Source organism: Mastigoproctus giganteus, chromosome 10 (genome assembly GCF_048544385.1).
Source record: "Mastigoproctus giganteus isolate SK-2022 chromosome 10, ASM4854438v1, whole genome shotgun sequence".
Classification (NCBI taxonomy): Eukaryota; Metazoa; Arthropoda; class Arachnida; order Uropygi; family Thelyphonidae; genus Mastigoproctus; species Mastigoproctus giganteus.
In genome coordinates, this window is record NC_143584.1 from 62602136 (window position 1) to 62624093 (window position 21958).

The 21958-nt window shown below is 36.7% G+C and overlaps 1 protein-coding gene across 1 annotated transcript in view; it reads left to right on the top strand.

Moving 5' to 3' along the window:
* The window catches only part of PGAP5 (Per1-like protein PGAP5), a 291616-nt gene that overhangs the window by 117418 nt on the left and 152240 nt on the right, over positions 1-21958 (top strand). The window contains exons 2-3 of the mRNA XM_090382931.1: positions 4244-4386; positions 18147-18217. Of these exons, the coding sequence (XP_090239057.1) occupies positions 4304-4386; positions 18147-18217 (154 nt within the window). The 5' untranslated portion in view covers positions 4244-4303. The remainder of the gene's footprint in view (positions 1-4243; positions 4387-18146; positions 18218-21958) is intronic.

The window sequence follows — 21958 nt, forward strand, 5'->3', positions numbered from 1 at the left end:
ACTTTCTCTAGTCCAACTTTCTTAACAGCAAGGTAATTTTCTTTTGTGATTTTAATGTTCACAACTCCAGCTGGCTTCTATTTTTCAGTCACACAGACCCAGCTGGTTGATATGCTGAGGAGTTTTAAATTACTAATGACTTCACACAGATTATTCATTTACCTACCAGAATACCATGCAATTCTAGCCACACACTTGATATTTTTCTCATAAACAACCCTTCCAAGTACATGGTCTTCTAGGCATCTCAATCACAACTTGGTGATGGTCTCTTCTCCAATGGAGAAGAGACCATCACCAAGTTGACAACAGCTACTCTTGTAGCCGTTGTCAACCTCTTGTTGTTTTGCATTACAAGAATTCAAAATGGGATGATCTGCAAGATTTATTTTCTTTGGTTGGATTACTGTTTTAAATCTGATGTCAAAATTTGTTTAGATTCTGTCAGAACTAGATTTTGAACAGGCTAAGAGTAGAAAACTTTCTTCCTGTCCAAATGGTAGTTGAGCATTCTGGTCTCTTGCCAGAGCTATTGACCACAACTTTTGCCCATCTTTACTCCCACCTCTTTCAAAACCGGATGTCCTATTGCCACCTCAGCAAGAGATAAAGCTGATCTGCTAGCATACTACTTTTCCTCTAACTCATGTATTGATTATCTTGGTGATTCGCAGTACACTCCATTCAGGGTGGCCAAGGCTGCATATGAGAAAGCATGGCTAATAGAGCAAAGAATGGGAACAAAGAATTTTTTATGTATGTGAATATAAGGAAGAAAAAGTGAATTAGATTGGACCCTTGTGCACTGGGTGTGGGAAAGTCTTAGACAACCCAGCTGATGTTGCAGATGAATTGAACAGGTGCTTTGCACCTAACTTTACTGATGAAAGATCCCTTATGCTGAGAAGAGGCTGTGCAAGTGAAGCTGAGCTATTTGAAATTAGTGATGTTGTAATTACAGATGATTGTTTATTAGAAATAAAATTAGAAATAAAATAAGTAAGCTTCCGGAGTTGATAGCATATGCTCTGCAGTTTTGAGGGAGAGCACAAGGGAGTGTATGGAATGATTGAGGTTAATTATGATGGCATATTTGGATTGGAGAAATGCTAATGTACCATTTTGCAAAAGGATAAGGTAAAGAAGCAGTAGGAGGGGCCGATTGGTCTGCCTCACACCTGATTCAGCAGTACATACGATCTGTACCAGTATGTACTGCCAGACTCCAGCATAAGTTGAAAAGTTTTTCATAGTGAAGGGAAAAATATAGTGAATAATTTCTTTTAAGTATTTTGATGATAAAGCTTTGAGTTTAATAATACCGATATATGAACCTACAAGAAGAGCTACTCTAGCTGCACGTTTATCAGAAATAATGATCAAATGGATTAGAAAAGAATGTTTGTTGCTGTCACACCCAGAATATAAATTAAAATCTCGTAAGAAAAAAATTCAGCAAGTAGGAAAACAGTTGATCAAGTAGATTCTGATAGATGCATTGCACTATTCATGTATTTTATTGTGTCGATAGAAAGGTGCCCACTTTTTAATAAATTTTTCCAGTTATAAGGAAGAAATTTGATTTTCCATTCTGGAAAACAGTTCTACAAGTGATTTGAAGTAAATGGAAGAAAACAGAAGCCAAATGGAAAGTCCATTTGGCTTCTGTTAATCAAATGGAAATAAATGACATTATTCTATGTAGAACAAAATATTTGTGGGCAATTACACATTAGTGCAATTTTGGGAAGAGCCTAGTTTTTTTTAAGATGAAACCTAGGTGGACAATAATTAACTTATTAATTAACTGTAAGGGTATCATGATTACGGATTACCTCCCAAAAGGCAACAGCATCACTGTTGCCTTTTGGGAGGTAATACAAAAACCTCTTAGGAAAGTTAAGAGAGGCTATCAAGTTAAAGAGATGTAGAAAACTATTCAAAGGTGTCTGCTTCCTAGCCAACAGTGCTCCTCATAAGGCTGCTCTGGCAGTGGAGTTTTCAATCAGGTGTGGGTTTGAATATCTGTAGCACCCACCTTATTTTGCTGACCCCCTCATCTGCAGAATTTCTGTTCCCTAAAATGTAGTCACCATTACATGGCTGCAGACTTCAAACTGATGAGGAGATAATTATTGAGGAAAGCCTGATTTTCTGCTCAGAGTGAGTTCTATTCAAGTGGCCTGAGAGAGAGAGAGAGAGAGAGAGAGAGAGAGAGAGAGAGAGAGAGAGAGAGAGAGAGAGACTTCAAATATCCATTAAAACTATTGCCATATATTTCTTAACAATGTCCTGAACTCAGAATGGAAATCACCTGATATCAATGTCTAGTTCCTAGGACCAGGACTTTTATACTTACAGTAAACTTGTCTTTCTAAGTCACATAAAGCCTATAAGAATGTCTGCCTGAAGTAGCTAAATATCCTGTCATCTCTGCTATAACCCGGGGAGCTGACCCATACAAAGATTTGTCCACGTGGGATAAGAAGAAAGACTTCAAATTTTAGCTGCATAGTTCAACAGTAGCTTTTTTTTTTTTTTTTTTTTTAATGTAGATGAAGTTTATTAACCTTTACATATAGGCTCCAAACTGGGAAAGTTCTGAAAGCCCCTTGTGCTATTTTAAATGTGCTGTGATGGAGGGATTATGGTACTTCTGTATATGATTCTTCTAGACAAGCTCTTGTTAATGCTCATTACAATTCAGAAATGCCCTAAGATAATGCTAAGGGCTTTCAGAATTTCAGCAGTCTCTAGCCTATATGTAGAGGCCAATGAACTTCTGCTACATTTTAGTAAAAAAAAAAAAGTTCTACATTTAGATGCAGAACTAACAGGAACTAATAATGTATTTAAAAGCAGAAAAGATGTAGACCCTCTGTGGAAGACAATCACTTTTGTCATTGGGGAAACACTTCCTTGCATGCCTGAATATCTGGAAATTCCATGTAGAGCATTCATTGGTGAACTCAGATTTTCTTCAGTTTTATGCTGAAGGCTCAAATGTGAAAACATTTGTAGGTGCTGCTGTGGTTTGGCCTACCTTCACAGTTTTTGTCTTCCTTCAATCTGAATGCAATTTACACTGGGAAACTGTACGCAGTCAGTCAGTCAGTCAGTTTGGTATTGGACAATATCTGAAATCTGTCTAACCTACAAATCATAAGAAAAAGAATTGAAGAGAGAAGACTAATAAATGGAGACATTTTTTAAGTGCTATAGAAAATGTTTCTATCTCACTCTTAAAATTAATCTATCTAAATATTTTTATCTCACTATTAAAATGAATAAAATCTCAGTCGACCCACTTTAAGGGAAATAATTAGATAGTTCATTTCTGCTGCAATTCCTGCATTTGCATGAATTTCAGCAGACCAGGCAGAAAAGCAAACCATCTGTCACTGATACAGGTCTCTATCCTTGGTTTTAAATCTATAATGCAGCAGGAGTGCATTAATCAGTGGACTGAAATCTGGCAGACCCAAACAGATAACAAACTGTTACATATAAAACCCCATGCCACAAGCATGGAACTCCATTTTCCGGAAGCAGACACGAGGAAGTCATCCCTCCTGGTGGATGCATCAGACATACCTATCTAACCCATCTCTTCCTCAGTGATTCATCTCCCTACTCATTTCCCAATAGTAGAGTTTGTCATAATATTATGTGTCATTCAAGTATTTTCTGAAACAGCACATACTATAGCAGACTCTTAAAATGTAAAAGATACTACATGAATTTAACTCATCAGTAGGCTTGAAATGGATTGTTCTTAGCATGTAGGATCATATTGATACCATGTGCTTACATCTGAAAAAAATCAACAAAAAAATAATTCAGAATTGTTCAATTTTTGATGCCACCTTTATTTTCAATTGTGTGTGCATCAACAGTTTGATTCTAGATGATGCTTCATTGTTAATTGTGTGATAATTAACAGAGATTTCTTGAATTCCCAGTGGAGAAATCGAATAAAACATTTTCAAAAATAACTACTAGGAGTGAGTTCAGCTGTGTGGATGGAGTAGATGAAAAGCATGAATTGCCAAATATTGTCTTGGATCTTATTAATATTGTGTGACCAGCTCAAGGTTAAAATTTTACTTTATATATTTATCTTTATTAATGAATAAAAAATATATTACACCTACATTTTATATAAATGTGCAATAGTTTGGAAAATGAAAAAATATAGCTGTTTCTTTATTTTTTTAATCTTAAATTTAAAAATATTTTTTAGGTACTGATATATTATATTGTAATATATCAGTGTTCATGGCCTCATGTTTCTAACACTGCGATGGCTCCTTTAAAAGGGATGCTTCTAGCTGACACACATCTCTTAGGATCAAAAAATGGTCATTGGTTTGACAAATTAAGAAGGTAAATCTTTTTTTGAAATATTTGGTATTGCATTATATAATTATACTGCAACTATTAAAAGGCCCAGAAGGATCATTCAAAATAGTTTTATGGTTCAAGGTGGGACATGAGTTATTTAGACTTGCCATCTCCTCAAAATCTCTGATTTGAAGGGTATTGAAAGTGGTGTTGCAGTTTTTTCACATAAAAAATATAGATTTTTTTTAGATGTAAAAAATATAGATTTTTTAGATTACTTTGTATCCAAAATTAAATTGTTAAATATTACATATTAGTGGAAAAAATACTACAAGAATTTCTTTTATGATAACTGATATATATAGATATTTCATATTTTCAATTTAGGATCTTATTAGTGCTTATCAGTAACACCTCTGCCATGTGGTACACACAGAGGTGTTACTGTATTTCCAGACCACAAGACACACCCAGATTTTAGAAGACCAATTTGGGGAAAAAATATTTTATTGCATTTGCATTTTCTAGAAGACAAATTCACATGTGTTTACTAAAAAAAAAAACGTTAGTGTAGAATGAACTAATTGTCATAGACTTTAAAAACTTGCTTAAAATACTTGCCATTACCAATGACGAGTATGATTTTTCAGAGTTGAGGTTTCTAGAAGGAAGTAGGATTTCGTTGATTTTTTCTGGAGAATAAAAAATGAATATTTGTGAATCATGATGATGTATGCATTACTCAGATATGCTAGACCAGTGGTCTCCAAACGTTTTTGGTCACGCTCCCTTATTTTACTTAAAAGGACTAGTGTGCACCTTGGAATAAAAAATTAAATATACAAGTTTAATATATATTTTTTTATTTATAAATCATTTAGATGGAAGTCATTATATCTAAAATCACATTATAAAATCATTGGTTTGATTGTTTGCTTGATTTACATTTGTTCAGTAAGTTAAACAAGGATGGAAGATATACTCTGAGCCTGAAGCGAGCACGTGGCTGTTTTGTTTCGGACATGGGTGAAACCGACGGCACGATCAAACAAAGCTGCATATTGAAGTATTAAAAAATATTTATTTATAATTTTTATTTTCAATTACATTTTGAAAAACTAAAAAGTTTTCATAATTAATAAATACTGATTTATTGTGGATTATCTTGCGCACTCTTAGGGATGCACGAGATAATCACACACCCAACTTTGGAGATTGGAGACCACTGTGCTAGACAGCAATTATATATATCACTGCTTGTACCTACATAAGTATACCTTCAGACACTGGGGTTTTGGACATTTTCCAGAGAAGAAAGTTATGGTCTGAAAAATATGTAAATAGTTTTGTATGCCACATATAATCTAAAAATGCGCATTTTTAGATTGTTTGTTAGGCAAATTCCATTTTTAGGTGAATGTGATATTACTATATATCACATTCACCTAAAAATAAATGGAAATTTTATTTTTTCTTTACTATTCTTTGACCTGGTGAAATGACACCAAAAACCTGAACGATGCATGCTGAAACTAAAGGCTCCTGGTTAAATCAGAAGAAATAGCAACTTAGGTTTTAGTTATTAGTTCTACCTGATAGGTAGTTCAAATGACGAATGAGTGGAACAAATGATGAATATGGTGTTAATATCTTTGGATATATTAAAATCGGGTATATAAAAAGTGGAAGAGAAATTGTTGAAGCTAAATGCAAATAAGACACCTGCAGTGGATGGGATCTACCCAGTTATATTAAGAGGCAGCAAAAGAGGTAAGCAAACCTTTAGCCATAATTATGAGAGCATTCTTGGATTCAGGGAAGGGCCCTATGGACTGGAGATGTACAAATATATCCTCAATTCACAAAGTGGGGATCAGAGGCTGAAGTGAGTAATTACAACTTGTTAGCTTAACTTCTCTTCCAGGTCAAATAACAGAGCCACTTAAAAGAAGTAATGCAGGCCCATCTGGAAGGACTGTAGTTATATAGCAATCACAGCATGGATTTGTTAAAGGGCAATCTGTCTGACCAATCTAATTGGATATTATGATGCAGTAACAAAGGAACTGGATGCAAAAAATAATTTTGACAATATTTGATTTCAGAAAAGCTTTTGTCACTGTTCCACAAGACTGCTATATCAACTGAAGCAGTGTGGCATTAGGGCAGTGGATCAAGGGATGGTTGAGTAGGAAAATACAGGGAGTGGTTATTAGTGGGCATTCCTGGGGACATGTTATGTTATCTCAAGGAGCTGGCTATATTCATGTTATATGTACTTCATATGTTTAAATTTTATCGATTCATATGTGTCCTTCCCAACTTTTTCCTCTTCTACAACAGTGTATTATGAAAAGTTAAATTGAACAAACTTAAACTGTGAAAAGATCTAAACCTCCAAAAAAAACTCCTTAATTTATTTCAAAAATATATATGGTCTCAGTTTCAATTCTAGTGATGTCTATTTCTACCGGCAATCTTCTAGTCCTACTTACTGTTTCTGTCAGAATTTCAACTATTAGTTGGCTCAGCTACTACTTACCGCAGTTGATCTACAAGGGCTGTTCAATAGGAATTCTCTGATAGTTATTTGGCAATTTTGATGGAGCAATAGCGAAAAAGTGATATCACCTGAAAGTTTTTTCACATGTGGCAAAAGAAGGTAAGAAGATGCTGCGTTAGTTTAATCCAACCTTGCAGACTACATTTTTCATAACAGGCCATGGGGCCTTTTATGCTAAATTGCATGCCTTAGTAATCTGTCAACCTATGCACTGCATTTTGTGGGAGTACGGAAACATATACTATATGTGTGTCAAGAATATGAGGAAGGACTTTGTGGAGACATTTCAACTTTGCCAGTCTTAGAACCTGGATGTGATGAACAGCTCAAAGCCGTTAAGGACACTTTTAAGGCCTTTCAGGCATTCTCTGTCCAGGTTTTTAATGGACAGTATGTACTATTAGAGTTGGAGCAACACTTATGAGGGTACTATGGCACATCCACATAACTGTACTACTATGGGAATAGTGATTAGTGGCTCTCAATGTAGTAATGCATCTGGTTGTATTACAGTCTTGGCTGTTCAAGGGCACTTGAATAAATATCTGACCTCATGTCTTCTCCCCTTCTCCCCTCTGTCAACATCAACTAATTGTGTGACATATATAGGAGCTCTCTGCCTGATGGACGTAAGTTAAAGCTACTGAGAGTTGAATGGTCATCATGGGCTGTGCATCTCCTAATGGTGCATATGACCTGAATTTCCCTACATGATTCATAGTCGCTGCCAATGGGATGCATATCCTACTGGTGCATTACTTCCTACTACTGAATGGTCATCCTTGTGGTGCATGATCACTCTTACCTCTGTGTCTCCTTGTGGCACAGTGGGCTCCTATCTTCTCAGTCGTACTGGGACATCACCAGGTGGGAAGGAGCAGCAGTGCATAGCACATGCTTCTTGATTAGACCGGGGTCCGAGCCCATCACCATCAAATACGGAGGATGCAGAAGGTCAGGGAATGACTAGCGCATATCCTGGAGCAATATGGCCTTAGTTGCTAATGCTCCTAAAAACCAAACAAACAAACAAACCGGGACATCACATCTGTGTTTTCTCACGATCAGCATACTCTTGTGTTCCTTGTTGTTCCTTGCTGCATCTCCTTGTGATGCATTGGAACGTCAATATTCGAACATCATCTGAACAACAGTTGGATGGACGGCTTCTGTGAGTATTCTGTAATTCAGTATTATGTTGCATGGCTATGTGAGTATAGAGTGTGACTCCTGCTTGGGTGCACAGATATGTCTGAAAACTCTACAGTATTGTTAATAGGTGGCAGGGTTGCCAGAAAAGCTGGTTGGGACTGCCTGATTTAATAAATAAAAAAAGAAAAGTCCAACTTCAGACTCACAAAGCCAGATTTTCCTCATTTGTTATTTCAGTACACCCTTCTTTCACTTTTTTTCCCTGAAATTCATAATGTATAGAAATTAAACTCCATTGTCTAAAAGTATCTCTGTTTTTAGTAATCCACACACAATATTAAAGTACTATAGGTTTTAATGCCTTTCAATTTTGGGATTATCATTAAAAATGAATATGACATTTTATATGAATATGAAAGAGTTAAACAATGACAGTTATTTCTTGCATTCAGCTTATGATTGACACCATAATAGTTTGAGGTTAGTTAATTCTTGAGTACATAATTTTTCTCTAGATAATCCTCTATTGCATTCTTAATCATAACCTCCATGATTTTACTTGTGGTTCCAAGAGCAAAGTGGGTAACTATGGAACTGTAGTTACCCACATTTTTCTTGGAATCACATGTATGGATTTGTGATTCATAAATTTTTTTCAGTTTTATAAATTGACTGATAGTGTGCTGTTTTTTAAGTCACATAAAAACGCTTCTTCACGTACTTCTGTATGCGCTTGAAGAAGCGTGTACATAATTATTACTAGGGTTGGATTTTTATGACCTTAAAAATGTTTAAACATGATGAAAATATGTCATTAAATTTAACCAAATGTGACTAGATAATTTACCTTTACATACCGTAAATGATAATATTTTCTTTTTTTTATTCTTTTAAAGTTGTACAACGACTTGTTATACAAATTTCTAACAAGTAATATAATGAAAATATCGCAATTTGCAAGATTTTTTATTTATTTTTTTTGAAATATAAACATTAAAATATATATTTTTTAAACATACAAAAACCAAAATATATAGGCTAAGGTACTAGGTTACTAACACTTAAGTTGCTAAGTACTTTACCAACTTAAGTACAAGTCATGCATATTATGCATGAGCATTAAATTTGGAATGTTCATATTATTATTATTATTATTAGCAGCTATATGGTGCAAGGAAGCCTGAGGCTTATGTTGCATCATCAAAAAAAAAAAAAGTTCCCAAGTTACCCTGAGAGAGAGAGAGAGAGATCAAAAGTAGAAGGGAATCACCAAGAAAGTGAAGAATGAAGATATCCAGCTCAGAACCCTGGGTATGCCAAGCCCATACTCACCAGATGTGAGCCCCTGGGGTGTTACCCTGAGAGAGAGAGAGAGAAGTAAAAGGGAATAGTAGTAGTAGTAGTAGTCGCATGTGATGCAAGAAAGCAAATGTATGAGCTTATGCAGCATCAGCCAAAAAAAAAAAAAATTACACCATTTCCTCCAAATGCCTGTCCAGTTCCTCCTTAAATTTATTCAACCTATCAACTTCCACAATGACAGATGGACGTTGGTTCCAGCAATTAACCACCCGCTGGCGAAAGGCAAATTTCTGAACATCTATTCTACAAGAAATCACAAGAAAGAGAAGAATGATGATATCCAGCTCAGGACTCTGGGTGTGCCAAGCCCATACTCACCAGATGTGAGCCCCTGAAGCATCCAAAAATAAAAATTATGATATATCTATTACCAGGTAATTAATTAATTTACTTAAATAAACTAAATGCAACGAGGCATAATATTTAAGAGTTTAAGATTCTATATAATATCGGTGTAGATACACCAAGAGCTTACTTTTCTTACCACCACCCACTGATGAAAAGGCATCTAGCTTTGAAACAGTGCCATCTGGGTGGTGTGGTACTCACTGAGAATAAGTAACAATAGTCTTCTCTATTAGTGAAGTGTTACTTATTCGAGGCAGTGCGATACATGGGCAGCTCGTAAAGGAAGAGCACAATATGAGATACAGACGAAATGATGCCTTTCACACTACTATCGTAGTTGTTCTTTAAGAGTTATCTATGGTGTATCTACACCAAAATTATATTTATTAATTAATTTACGTACGTCTTTATTGTTGTTGGGTTTTTAAGAGCATTAGCAACTAAGGCCATATTGCTCTGTGGATATGCGGTAGTCATTCTCTGACCTTTCCGCATTCTCTGTATTTGGTGGTCACGGGCTCGAACCCCGGTCTAGATCAAGAAGCACGTGCTACGCACTGCTGCTCCTGCCCACCTGGCTACGGAGGCACTGTCTTTATTGCACACATTGCAATATATTATTTTTCCATCCATTTGGTATGTGCCTTTAGACTCTTCTTTAACCACAGAAGAAATCCATTTTTTAAAAAGCTCAATTTTGGCTTCATTTCGCCAACAGCTGAAGTTTCTACTGTATAAAATAAGTTGAATGAATAATTCGTTGAACTCGGTATAAGGCGAACCTACTGTAAAGTTTTAAATTATAGCTAAGATTACACTAAAGTGTGGTTGTGAGTGACTTAAGAGCCAAACAAAACAACTTTTTGATTTAGCCGCTCGTGCCCGCCCACACTGGAATATGAAATGATTAAATTCCCACGTTTTTTTTAGAAATATATTTTAAATCAATTTGATAAATAATTTGTTGATTATCATAAGACGAAATATGAAAACTTTATGTCGACAAGTATAAAATATGCTATTAAATATGATTTTTTTCTGAAATTATGACCTAATGTGTAAAATATGATGAAATACGAAATTACAAGCACGCTTCTTTAAGGTCCTCAGACCATGTAACATGGACACACTAAGTTTCATGCCTTTATGTAAACGGAAAATGAATATGATAATACATAAAAATCCAAACTCTAATTATTACTGTGAATTGCATCAGAGCCAATTAAATTAAATATTTAATTTTTGAAAGCAGCATAGGTAAGAATATTATTCTTATTTGAACGCTAATTAAACAATTGTGGAGAAAAATTAAAGAGTAAATAATTGTTGATAATCTGAGGTGTTGATATTAATAGTCAATTGGTATCTAAAATGTGGTATAACATTTTCTTGTAAGACACTCTCACCTGAGAAAGCTGTGTAAGACTGTTTTCATGATTTTTGTTTTAATAATATTGAGAAGAGAAAAAATTAACTGAAATTGACTGAGAATAAAAATCAAAAATCCCCCCAAAATCATTTTAGATTTCTGTAGATGTGTTCAAGTTATATTTTATAAAGAGAGTGATATAAATCAAAATAATCATCTCTCATATTTATACTTTTTCTAAAGTGCTCATTTCTGATAATGCTGTTTTAATTGACTTTATTATAGAATTAATAATTAAGCATATTAATTAAATATAGTATATTGATAACATTGTAATGCAAATATCCCTCAGTTTATGTTCATAATTAGTTCTGTTTAGGCTGGGTGTTAAGCAAAAAATTAGTTGTATATGAGGATATTTTCTCATAAACACAGAACTATAAATAGGGCATTCTCTGGAATCTTGGTCTAGGTATCTTTTGCAGGTAATTATTTAGAAAATCAGACCATATTTTGTTATTACTCTGCTTAAAGCAGTTATTGGTATTTTAAATATAGTACTATCAGTACCCTGCTCAAACCCCTTAAATTACTGGAATTGAATCACTAAAAGAGTATAAAAAATATTCAGTGAAACAATTAAAATGTAAGGCTTACTTTCACTTGAAGTTTCCTGAAGATTTTTTTTATGTAAGCAGAATTTAAAAATTATTCAGTTTAATTCTTATCTTCATCTGTCCAACCAAGGAATTATTCTTCCTCCAGTGCCATGGATTGAGGAGGCAGTTCCAAAGAATTTGTGGGATCTACTCTAAGAAAATAATAGAGGCAAAGAGGGTGGCTTCATGGAGAAGCTTTGTGGAAGACCGGAGATCAGCAGACCTCTGGTCAACAGTGTATAAATTGATAACAGATAACAGATGAATTGTACTGTCACCAGTTTATGTCAACGGTGACTACTGAGTGGGGCAAGAGCCTAACTTGGAGTGAATCAGTTTCAGCAATTTTGGATGGGTTAATCTATAATGAAACTTTGAATAATGAAGAGCAATCACAGATTGTGCTTGCCAGTGATTCTTATGTTACAGAAAGGAGCAAGCCTCCTTTCTTTCCAGCTGAGCTTGAGGCTGCTGTACAGGCAACCAAATTGAGAAAAGCTCCTGACCTGGATCTTTTGGATGCAGAAATTATAAAGCGGGTACACCAAGTGAGTTCTGGAGTCCTGCTTGATATGTATAATCCTTGTCTTGAAGAGGGTGTTTGTGTTAGTTTGAGACAGCAGTACTGAGGGTGAACCTCAAGGATCTAGAGAGACCCATGAATGAACCTCATTCGTATCATCCCATCGCCTTACTTCCAGTATTGGAGAAGTTGTTGGAGAGACTTGCCCTGGGTCAATTGTCAATGTACTATGAAGCCCAGGGTTTGAATAATCCAACACAATATGGATTTAAAAGGGGCTCCTCAACTGAGGATGTCATTGCAAAAGTCATTAGCTGGACTAATGAGTATGATGGGTGATACGTTCTCGGGATGTCCATGGACTTTCAGGGTGTGTTCAGTGCCCTGTTGGTGGGGCAGTGTCCTCCGCAGGGCTAGACCGTCTCTTTGTTCGAGAAACCTATACTGTCTGTTGAAAAGCTACTTCCAACAGGTGAAAATAAGAACACTGTTTACTGATCATACCAGATTAGTACAGAGAGGCTGTCCACAGGGTTCAGTCCTGGGACCAGCTCTATGGAACTGGGTATTGGATGAATATCTGTTCTTGTGTGATGTTGAAGAAACAACAACAGTTGTTTATGCAGATTATCTTGTGTTTCTTGTGGGGATAACTCCCGTAAGGAGCTCAACGAGCGAGCAAATGCTTGCTTGACCCAAATGATAGTTTGGGCCTCACTTCATAAGCTTAATGTCTCTGCGCATAAGTCACTTGCTGTGCTGCTGAGTGGATGCCTCAGCTGGATGTAGCCCCCTGTTTGTTGCTCTGGTGACTTCTCTCTTTGAGTTGTTCACAAGGTGATGTATTTAGGGGTGTGCCTTGAGGAGAGGCGGATGTGCCTGACACATGTGGGTACTTGCTGGAGAGAGTGAAGTAGGCATATGCCAGGCTTCAGCGTGTCACCCGTGTGGATTGGGACATAAAGGGAGGAGCCCTCCACCTCCTTTATGATAACATCTTTGTCCTGATCCTGACATACACAACTGGAGCTTGTGGAGGGAGAGTTGATAACTGTGATGTCTGTTGGATCCTTCTCTCTGCGCCGAGGTCTACGCTTTTGACATAACCCGAGCGTGCAGGACCATGTCCACTGATGCACTTTGTGTATTTGCATGCAAACTTCCAGCAGATTTGCTGGTAGCAAAATGAGATACAGCTTGAAGAGGGGATTTGGCATTTGGCATCCAGTTGTGCCTGGTTGGGCTGGCAGATGATGCCTTGAATATAACAGCTGAGCGGAGGAGGATAAATGATGAGCTTGAGTTCATATGGCAGAACCAATGGACTACCTCTGATAAGGGTAGACAGTTGCTTTCCTTTATACTCTCTGTTCACACCGTGAGCCAGCGAAGGCCTTGGCTCCGGTTTGGCTTGGCTCTCTGCTGTGTCCTGACTGGACATGGCTTGAAGTTAAGGTTGTGTCAGTTGGGACTGGCAACCTCAGATCTATGCTCTTCTAGAGAGCCAGAGACTGGCCTTCACATCATGCTTGACTGTCCCAATTACACAAATCTCCAAGCGAGATTGGAGTGAGGGATGCTCACTCTTGCTCAGGCTACTCTGGGGAAGTTATGCTGGAGATTTGATTATTTTGTAAATTGATTGAATTTGTCAAAGATGCCTTTGGGCATTGATAATGTTTTTACTAGATGAGTAGAGTGCAGCCATTATCAACTCACTGCAGGGTGGAAGCCTCCTCAACAATTCATGCTGAGGGAAATGGACCATAATCTGCCATGCTGGTCCAGTGCGGGTTGGCAGATCGACCGTATTCAGCAGTCAGGGGCTTGAACCCCGGTCTACTCAAAGAGCGTGTGCTACTGCACTCCCGCTCCTGCCCACTCGGCTACGGAGGCCTTTTTACTAGATAGGGCGACCTATCTCCTTGTCGTGGGGACAGAGATGCCATCTCCATAGCGAGGCTAAAGGTCATTCTTGTCTTTATTGTCATATGTTGTTGAGTTGCATCATTTGAGTTGTATAAAATGACTATCAAACTAACCTTAAACAGGTTAAAGATATGCAACTTTAACCCATATGGCAACTAGGATAGGCATTAACACAAATGACAAATGTCCAGCCCTCTTGAGGACTAATTTGTGGATTTTTTTTTTTTTTTTTTTTTTTTGTGCCTTCTCAGGGTTTTGTGGGCTCTCGTTCTCTCTCTGGTGGAAACCTTTCTCCAGTGATACTTGAGTGCAATTCTCTTGTTTTTTTTTTTTTTTTGTTTTTTCAGCCTAGAGTTTCCCATGTCATCTTATAGAATTCTCCAAACATCTGTTCATTTTATCACTTCAGGAATCTTTGAATAATTTCTTGTATTGCTTCTAAATGTTTCAAAACCAATTCACGATCCTGTGCTTAAAGAATGAGTTTCTACTTCATCTCCATAAACTTCTGGTTTCACTTTATCTAGCCAAATCAGATATTCATTTGTCATTATCACATCATGTGACAATTTTTCAATATCATCTTTTTTCAGTTCTCCATACTGCCTAGTTTGTTCTGCCATGTCTTCAGATCCTCTGAAATTTTTTCATATTCTCTACAACATTCTGGCTATAGTTTTTTTGAGATGCCATTCATAAAGTTGGAACTTCATTCTGTGCTTCATCAGTGCTTCATCAGGCTTTAGAGATACTGAATTACTTACCAAACTGTCGAAATTTTGTCAAGTACAGAAATAGTCCACAATGACTTCTTAAGATTATGTAACCTGGTCCATATTTGATTTCTAAAGAATAAGCAGTATTCATGTCAGATCAGTGTCTTCAGTGGGAATGGCAAACTAGTATTGTCCTAATTTTAAAATCTCTTGCACCATTTTCTCTTAAGAAAACAGTTAAGTGATTTTTAGATTTCTTAAATCCCCCCAAAGTTTTCTCTCCTTGACAATGAATAATCTATCAGACATTTGCTTTTTGTCCACATTGAAAATTTATTTTGAAATGTGTATCTTGCTTACTTTTTTGAGTAAACTCAGTGCAGTGAGTTATCATCAGCTGTTTTATTCTTAGACATATAAATGGGAGATAGAATATATAAAGGGGGAGCTGGTTGTAATTGATTATGGATGCATAAAGGAAATGATGGAAATTGATCTAGTACAAATCACAGGGATGCCTCTAATATAAATACATCGGCCTGATGTACTTTGTGATTATGATAACTTTATCTGAATACATCAAGTAAATTATTGTCTATAAACTAAAAAGGTTATAGGTTATGTATTTAATTTGTAAAGTAGCATTTTATTAATTAAATGATAATTTACTTTTAAATGTGCATGGATTTAAATTTCATTTGTGTATTAATTTTTTTAATTTTAATTAAATTTTTAAAAAATTTTTTGTCTTAGTAACTCACACTTAAATTTAATTAAAATCTTTACATGTCCTTCTCCCATCCCAATGCCCTGGTCACCACTACATCAGACTTAAAAAGTACACTGCCCTACAATTAATATCCGAGCACCCCCCTGTTGGTAGTTGGTCATGTCTTATTCAAGTACCATGTGTCAGATACAATAAAATATATATATAGGCCTTTGAGGAGACAGTATGATTGTGAATGCAACAATGCTACTAGCGATGTAGTTAACAGAATTGTAGTATGGAATGATAATACAATGCCACATTATCAGTCATTTTAATAATCAGTGATATTTTAATAACACTAAAGATCCCCATATTAACAATTGGTTGTGATCTGCAAATGGAAGCAGACTGGTGCTGAAAAAGATTATTGTGAAATTATCCAGAAAACCTCCGAAGCTGAGAGAACTGTAAAGAATATCTGTGCTGTGCGGAATGCAGGTTGATGTTGTTGCAGCACATGCAGGCCCTCAGTGAGACAATTGGGATATGTGAGAGCCATACAGTGCACAGGATACTGCATGATACAAGTTTCCATGGTTGTGCAGCACTCCACAAGCCACTAGTGAATCCGACTGATATCAGACACCATCTAGCTCAGGTCCTGCTGTTCTTGGACCATGGACTAATGGAAAGCTTGTTTTGGACAAAACCACAAATTTTGGGGGTCTATCTAGACATACTGGACAATAATGCATTATCTATACCTATGTTGTGACAAGGCATTAGGAAGGCTGGAGTGTAAGGAGAGTCTGCCCAAAAAACAGAGCTGAAGTGGTCACCACTTTAAAGGCTGAATGTCAGGAAATATTGGAGAGTGTTTACAAAAAACTGATGGAGAGTATTCTGCTGAGATTAGAGGTTGTCATAAAGGCTAAAGGCTCCAGCACACATTCATTTTCCTGCAAATAAAGATTATATATAGCGATGAAGGTATCAGGATATTAATGATAGAACAGTGTACATTACTATCAAGGACCAAAGATGTCAAAATCTGCTATGTGTTGTATGCATAGAACATATAACCATCAGACTTTTATATACAGTAAGACCTCCGTATCCGTGGGGGATACATTCCAAGAAATACCGTGGATGGCTGAAACCGCAGATATAAGCGAACACCTGCTGACCCCACATACAATATGATTTTTTTGTACATACGTACGTATAATAAAGTTTAATTGATAAATTAAACACACAGTAAGACATTACCAACATTAAATATGGTAATAATAAAGTATAGCAGACTCTTGATTTACCGGGATTGGATTAACCGGGACACTTCAAGACTCCAAATTTAAAAAAAAAAAAAAAAAAAAAAAATCATAAAATTCAAATAAAAACAGATATTTCGCAAGTCAAGAAGTGACAAGAAGTGGCATTATAAGTTGTTATTGGGAAATTAGTGTATTGATTATCTTGCAACCCCCGCTGTCTACACACCTACCGCTCAAAAAAAAAAAAAGAAAAAAAAAAGAAAAAAAAAAAGAGAGGCCAAATGTTTAGTTTGATTTAGTGTGTCGCGTTGATTATTGTGTTCCGTTGCACCACAAAAGGACAAATTTTGTTTCGTTATTTATGTCAGGGTTATATAGATTTTGGATTTTAGGAGCATTAGCAGCTAAGGCCATATTGCTCCGGGATATGCGGTGGTCATTCCCTGACCTTTCCGCATCCTCGATATTTGGTGGTGACAGGCTCGAACCCCGGTCTAATCAAGAAGCGTGTGCTACGCACTGCTGCTCCTTCCCACCTGGCTATGGAGGCACCTTTATGTCAGGGATGTTGGATTTTTTTTATAGTAACTATTTTTTTTTTTTTGCTTAGAAATTGCAAAAATGATGGGCAAATGCAAGAGCTGTGCTTTCAAATTAAACAAAAACTTGAAATTATTTAAAAGTTTGAAACGGTCCATCCGTTAAATCTCTAAAGAACCATTATAATGTTGGTGACCAAACCATACGCGACATTATAAAAAATAAAGGGAAGCATCGTATTGGACATGCGAGTAGTACGTGTTAAGTTTATTCGTTTTTTTTTCCCCATGGTTAACTGTGGGTAATCGAATCAGCGATACCAAATCAGCGGATATGGGGACACAACTGTATTTATTCACTGATTTTAATGCTTCACGTAAAGAAGAACTTTGAGTTCATCACTGAAATATACTTTTGTAATTCATTTGTATTTTGGTTTTGTGAGTTTATTTCTATATGCTAACTGCTCTCCTACCATTGGTGTGTCTGTGGGAGAGAGAGTATTTATTGGCAAGTCTTAAGGATTAGTTGAAGTTTGTTGTCATGAAACAACTTGGAAAACAGTTATTTAATTTTGGTTTTGTATGTATGCAAGTATGAGAAATTATATATATATATATATATTATATTCCTTAAAGGTTTTCTTCTAATGCAGGGAGTGGCAGATGCATAGAGCATTTCAAACAGCTGTATTTCTTCATAAGCCAGATGTTGTTTTCTTTCTGGGTGAGTTTTTACCTTATATCTTCTCCAGGAGAAATTTATTGTTTTGCAGCTGCTGTTCATACAGTTATTATTTTAAAGATATTTAGATGGTTTATCAAGGGTGTTACATATATTATAACTCAAAGAAAATGCTTTATTTTTAATCTAGATAATTTATTTATCGGGAAAAAAATGTACAAATAATGCGACACTGTTTTATTCATTCAACATATTTTATCTGATTGCACCAGTTTTAGAAATGGTCATTTTACCTATCTGACTGAGCCATATACACTCAGTGAGATTTTAAATGACAATGTATCAGCAGTTTTTAAATTTTTAAAATTGATCAATATTTATACACTTATATGAAATATAGAATTTATTTTTACCCTTATACTGATTTTTATTTATTGATATGTCTTTATATATATGAACTTTTGATGAGGTAATCTTTTTAAAGGTTACCAATCTCATCTTTTTTGAATTTTAACTTTTTCATGGCTCACTATAACCTTGTTGTTTTTGTGCCGCAAAAAATCTAAACCAATCAAATTCTAGTTCACCACATAGGTGCTCGGTGGAATTTAGATTCAGGTTTTTGTTGCTTTGTGTTGCCTGAGCAAATGCTTGAAGTCTTCATCATGTTTTCCTTTCAAATTTTTCTTCTTCCAAACCACTCTTTTAGATGTTTGGTGTGTTGGATAGTTGTATTATCATTTTGAAAGTGACCATGTCCATAGGGGTAAACATTGCTGGGTCTACCTCAACTACAACAATGTACAAATATGCTCTGGAATTCATGATGCCTTCCGGGAGAATCAAGGGACCAAGCAAGTGAAAGCCACTAGAACCAGCCTGTATACTTGGTAGGTGTAGAACTATATGGTTTTATTGCCATCTAGATCCAATGATTATTTCTTTTTTTACATAAAAATGGTGTGCAAAAAAGAAATTTATAGATTAAATGTAGTTTTAATGCAGTATTGATAGCTTTAGACACTGTGCATGCATTAGCATTAGCATTAGTAGAGGCATTTGATGCAAGAAAGCAAGCTTATACAGCATCGGCCAAAAAAAAAAAAAAAAAAAAAAAAAAACCACTTCCACTTCACCCCTCTGTTCGTTCAAAATACCTGTCCAGCTGAGCCTTAAACTTATTTAGGCTATCAACTTCCATGACAAGGGATGGAAGTCTGTTCCACCAACCAACCACCCGCTGGCTAAAGGCAAATTTCCGCACACTATCCTACATCTGTCTTTCCTCAATTTGAATTTATGCCCTCTCAGGTGATTATTCTGAGCAAGAGGAAGAATCCCATCAGCATTGAGCATGCTCAAACCATTCAAGGCTTTATACACCTCTATCAGATCACCTCGCTGGTGCCTGGTCTCCAGACACTGTAATTTGCAAAACTTAAGCCTTTCTTCGTAAGACCACCCCTTTGTTCCATTCACTAATCTTGTTGCCCTTCTCTGTACTTGTTCCAGCAGCTTGAAATCCTTCTTGAAATTAGGCCTCCAGACCTGTATACAGTACTCTAGGTGTGGCCTGACCATTGCCTTATACAAGGTAATAATCACCTCCTTATCCCTGCTAGAAAAATTCCTATATATCATTGACAATACACCATGAGCTACTCTTGCAACCCGTCTGCACTGCTCAGAGAACTTCATAACTGCCTGCACAACCACCCCCAGGTCCCTTTCATTCTCTACCACTGTCAGTGTAGTACCACAGAGTTGATACATTGCTCTGGGGTTGCTGTTTCCCATGTGTAGTACTTTACATTTGTCAATGTTAAACTTCATTTGCCACCTCTCAGCCCATCTGCTCAACCTTTCCAGATCCTGTTGCAGCAGCATAGTGTCAGTAGTGTCCTTGACAACCCTGCCTACCTTTGTATCGTCTGCACACTTCGACATTAAGCTTGATATATCCTCATCAATATCATTTATGAATACAGAAAACAATAATGGACCCAACACCGAGCCCCGAGGGACTCCACTAATAACATTAGTCCACGGCGAGCAGTGTCCATTGATTACCACTCTCTGTCTTCTCCCCCTCAGCCACCCCTTCATCCACAGCAGCAATTTGCCACCAATGCGACACTGCTCCAATTTGTGCAGCAGTCTTCCATGTGCAACAGTATCAAAACCCTTTCTAAGATCCAAGTATATAATATCAAAGTTATTCCATGCATCCAGTTCCTTTGTGACTGCATCATAGTATCCAATCAAATTGGTCAGGCAAGACTTCCCCTTAACAAAACCATGCTGTGTCCGAGCTATAGCTGACGTCTTGTCTAAATGATTCTGCAGTGTTTCTTTAACTAGTGCCTCCATTAATTTTCCTGGAACAGAAGTTAAACTCACAGGTCTATAATTACTTGTGTCAGCCTTTGATCCTCCTTTGTGAATTGGGGTGACATTTGCACATCTCCATCTGTGGGTACCTCCCCTGAGTCCAAGGAAGCTCTCATAATTATGGCTAAGGGTTTGCTTACTTCCTTTGCTGCCTCCTTTAATATAACTGGATAGATTCCATGCACCCCGGGTGCCTCGCTTGTGTTTATCTTCAACAATTTCTCCTCCACTTTACTCTCAGTTATTACAAGATTCTCTAGCTTACTGCTAGAGTTGAATACACCTCTGGCTTTCCCCTCGCTAAATAACTCCTCATGTGTGAATGTTGATGCAAAATATTCATTTAGTTACCTGAGCAGGTTCATCAACAGTTGACCCATCGATATCAAGTGGACCAATCTGATTCATCTCCTTCCTTCTAGAGTTTACATAAGTAAAGAACCCTTTGCTGTTTTTCTTTGCATCCCTTGCCAAAGATTTCTCGTAATCTGCCTTCGCCTGCCTAACCTCCTTTGTAACTTTTGTTACAGATCAACTTGTATCTATCATAGGCTTCTGTGTCATGTGTTAATTTGTATGTATCCCATGCATGCTTCTTCTCTGCCATATGTCTCATCAGTTCATCTGACATCCATTTAGGCCTAAACCTTGAACAATATTTCTTAGTTGGTATGTAAAGCCTAGTAGCTTCCAAGATAAGTTCTTTGAATGCTTCCCATTTTGCATTTCCTGTTGGTAACATCATCAGTTGGTCCCACTGTATAGAATTTAAATACTGTCTCAGTCCATCGTAGTCACCTTTACGAAAGCAATAACCCTTCCCTTTACCCCTAATGGTAGTTACCTCTTTGAGTAAATCCCACTTCAGCACACTGTGATCAATGCCACCTAGTGGTTCATTTATCTGCAGATTCTTAATGCATGAAGAATCACTGGTGATAATCAAATCAAAAGTATTCCTCCCTCTAGTTGCCTCCTGAACATGCTGATATAGAAAACAATCAACCAATAAATCCACAAAGGTCTTGCTAGTATGTGAGTGACCAACCCACAAATTACAGTCAATATCTGGGAAATTAAAATCCCCCATTATAAGACTCTCTGATTTATTGGCCCACTCTATTTCCCTGTACAGTTTCTTATTATACTCATCAGAGTCATTAGGCCTATAGCACACTCCTACTCTCAATTTTGATCTCCCAATGCTTATGTCACACCAAACTGACTCGACACTGCACCGTCCAGTGATGTCCACTGGCTTCACTTCCTTGGATTTTATGTATTTCTTAACTAATAGCATAACCCCTCCTCCCTTCCTGTCCAGTCTATCCTTTCTGTAGACGTTGTACTCCCCAAATTCCAGTTCTGCATTCCTTATATCTGTGTGACACC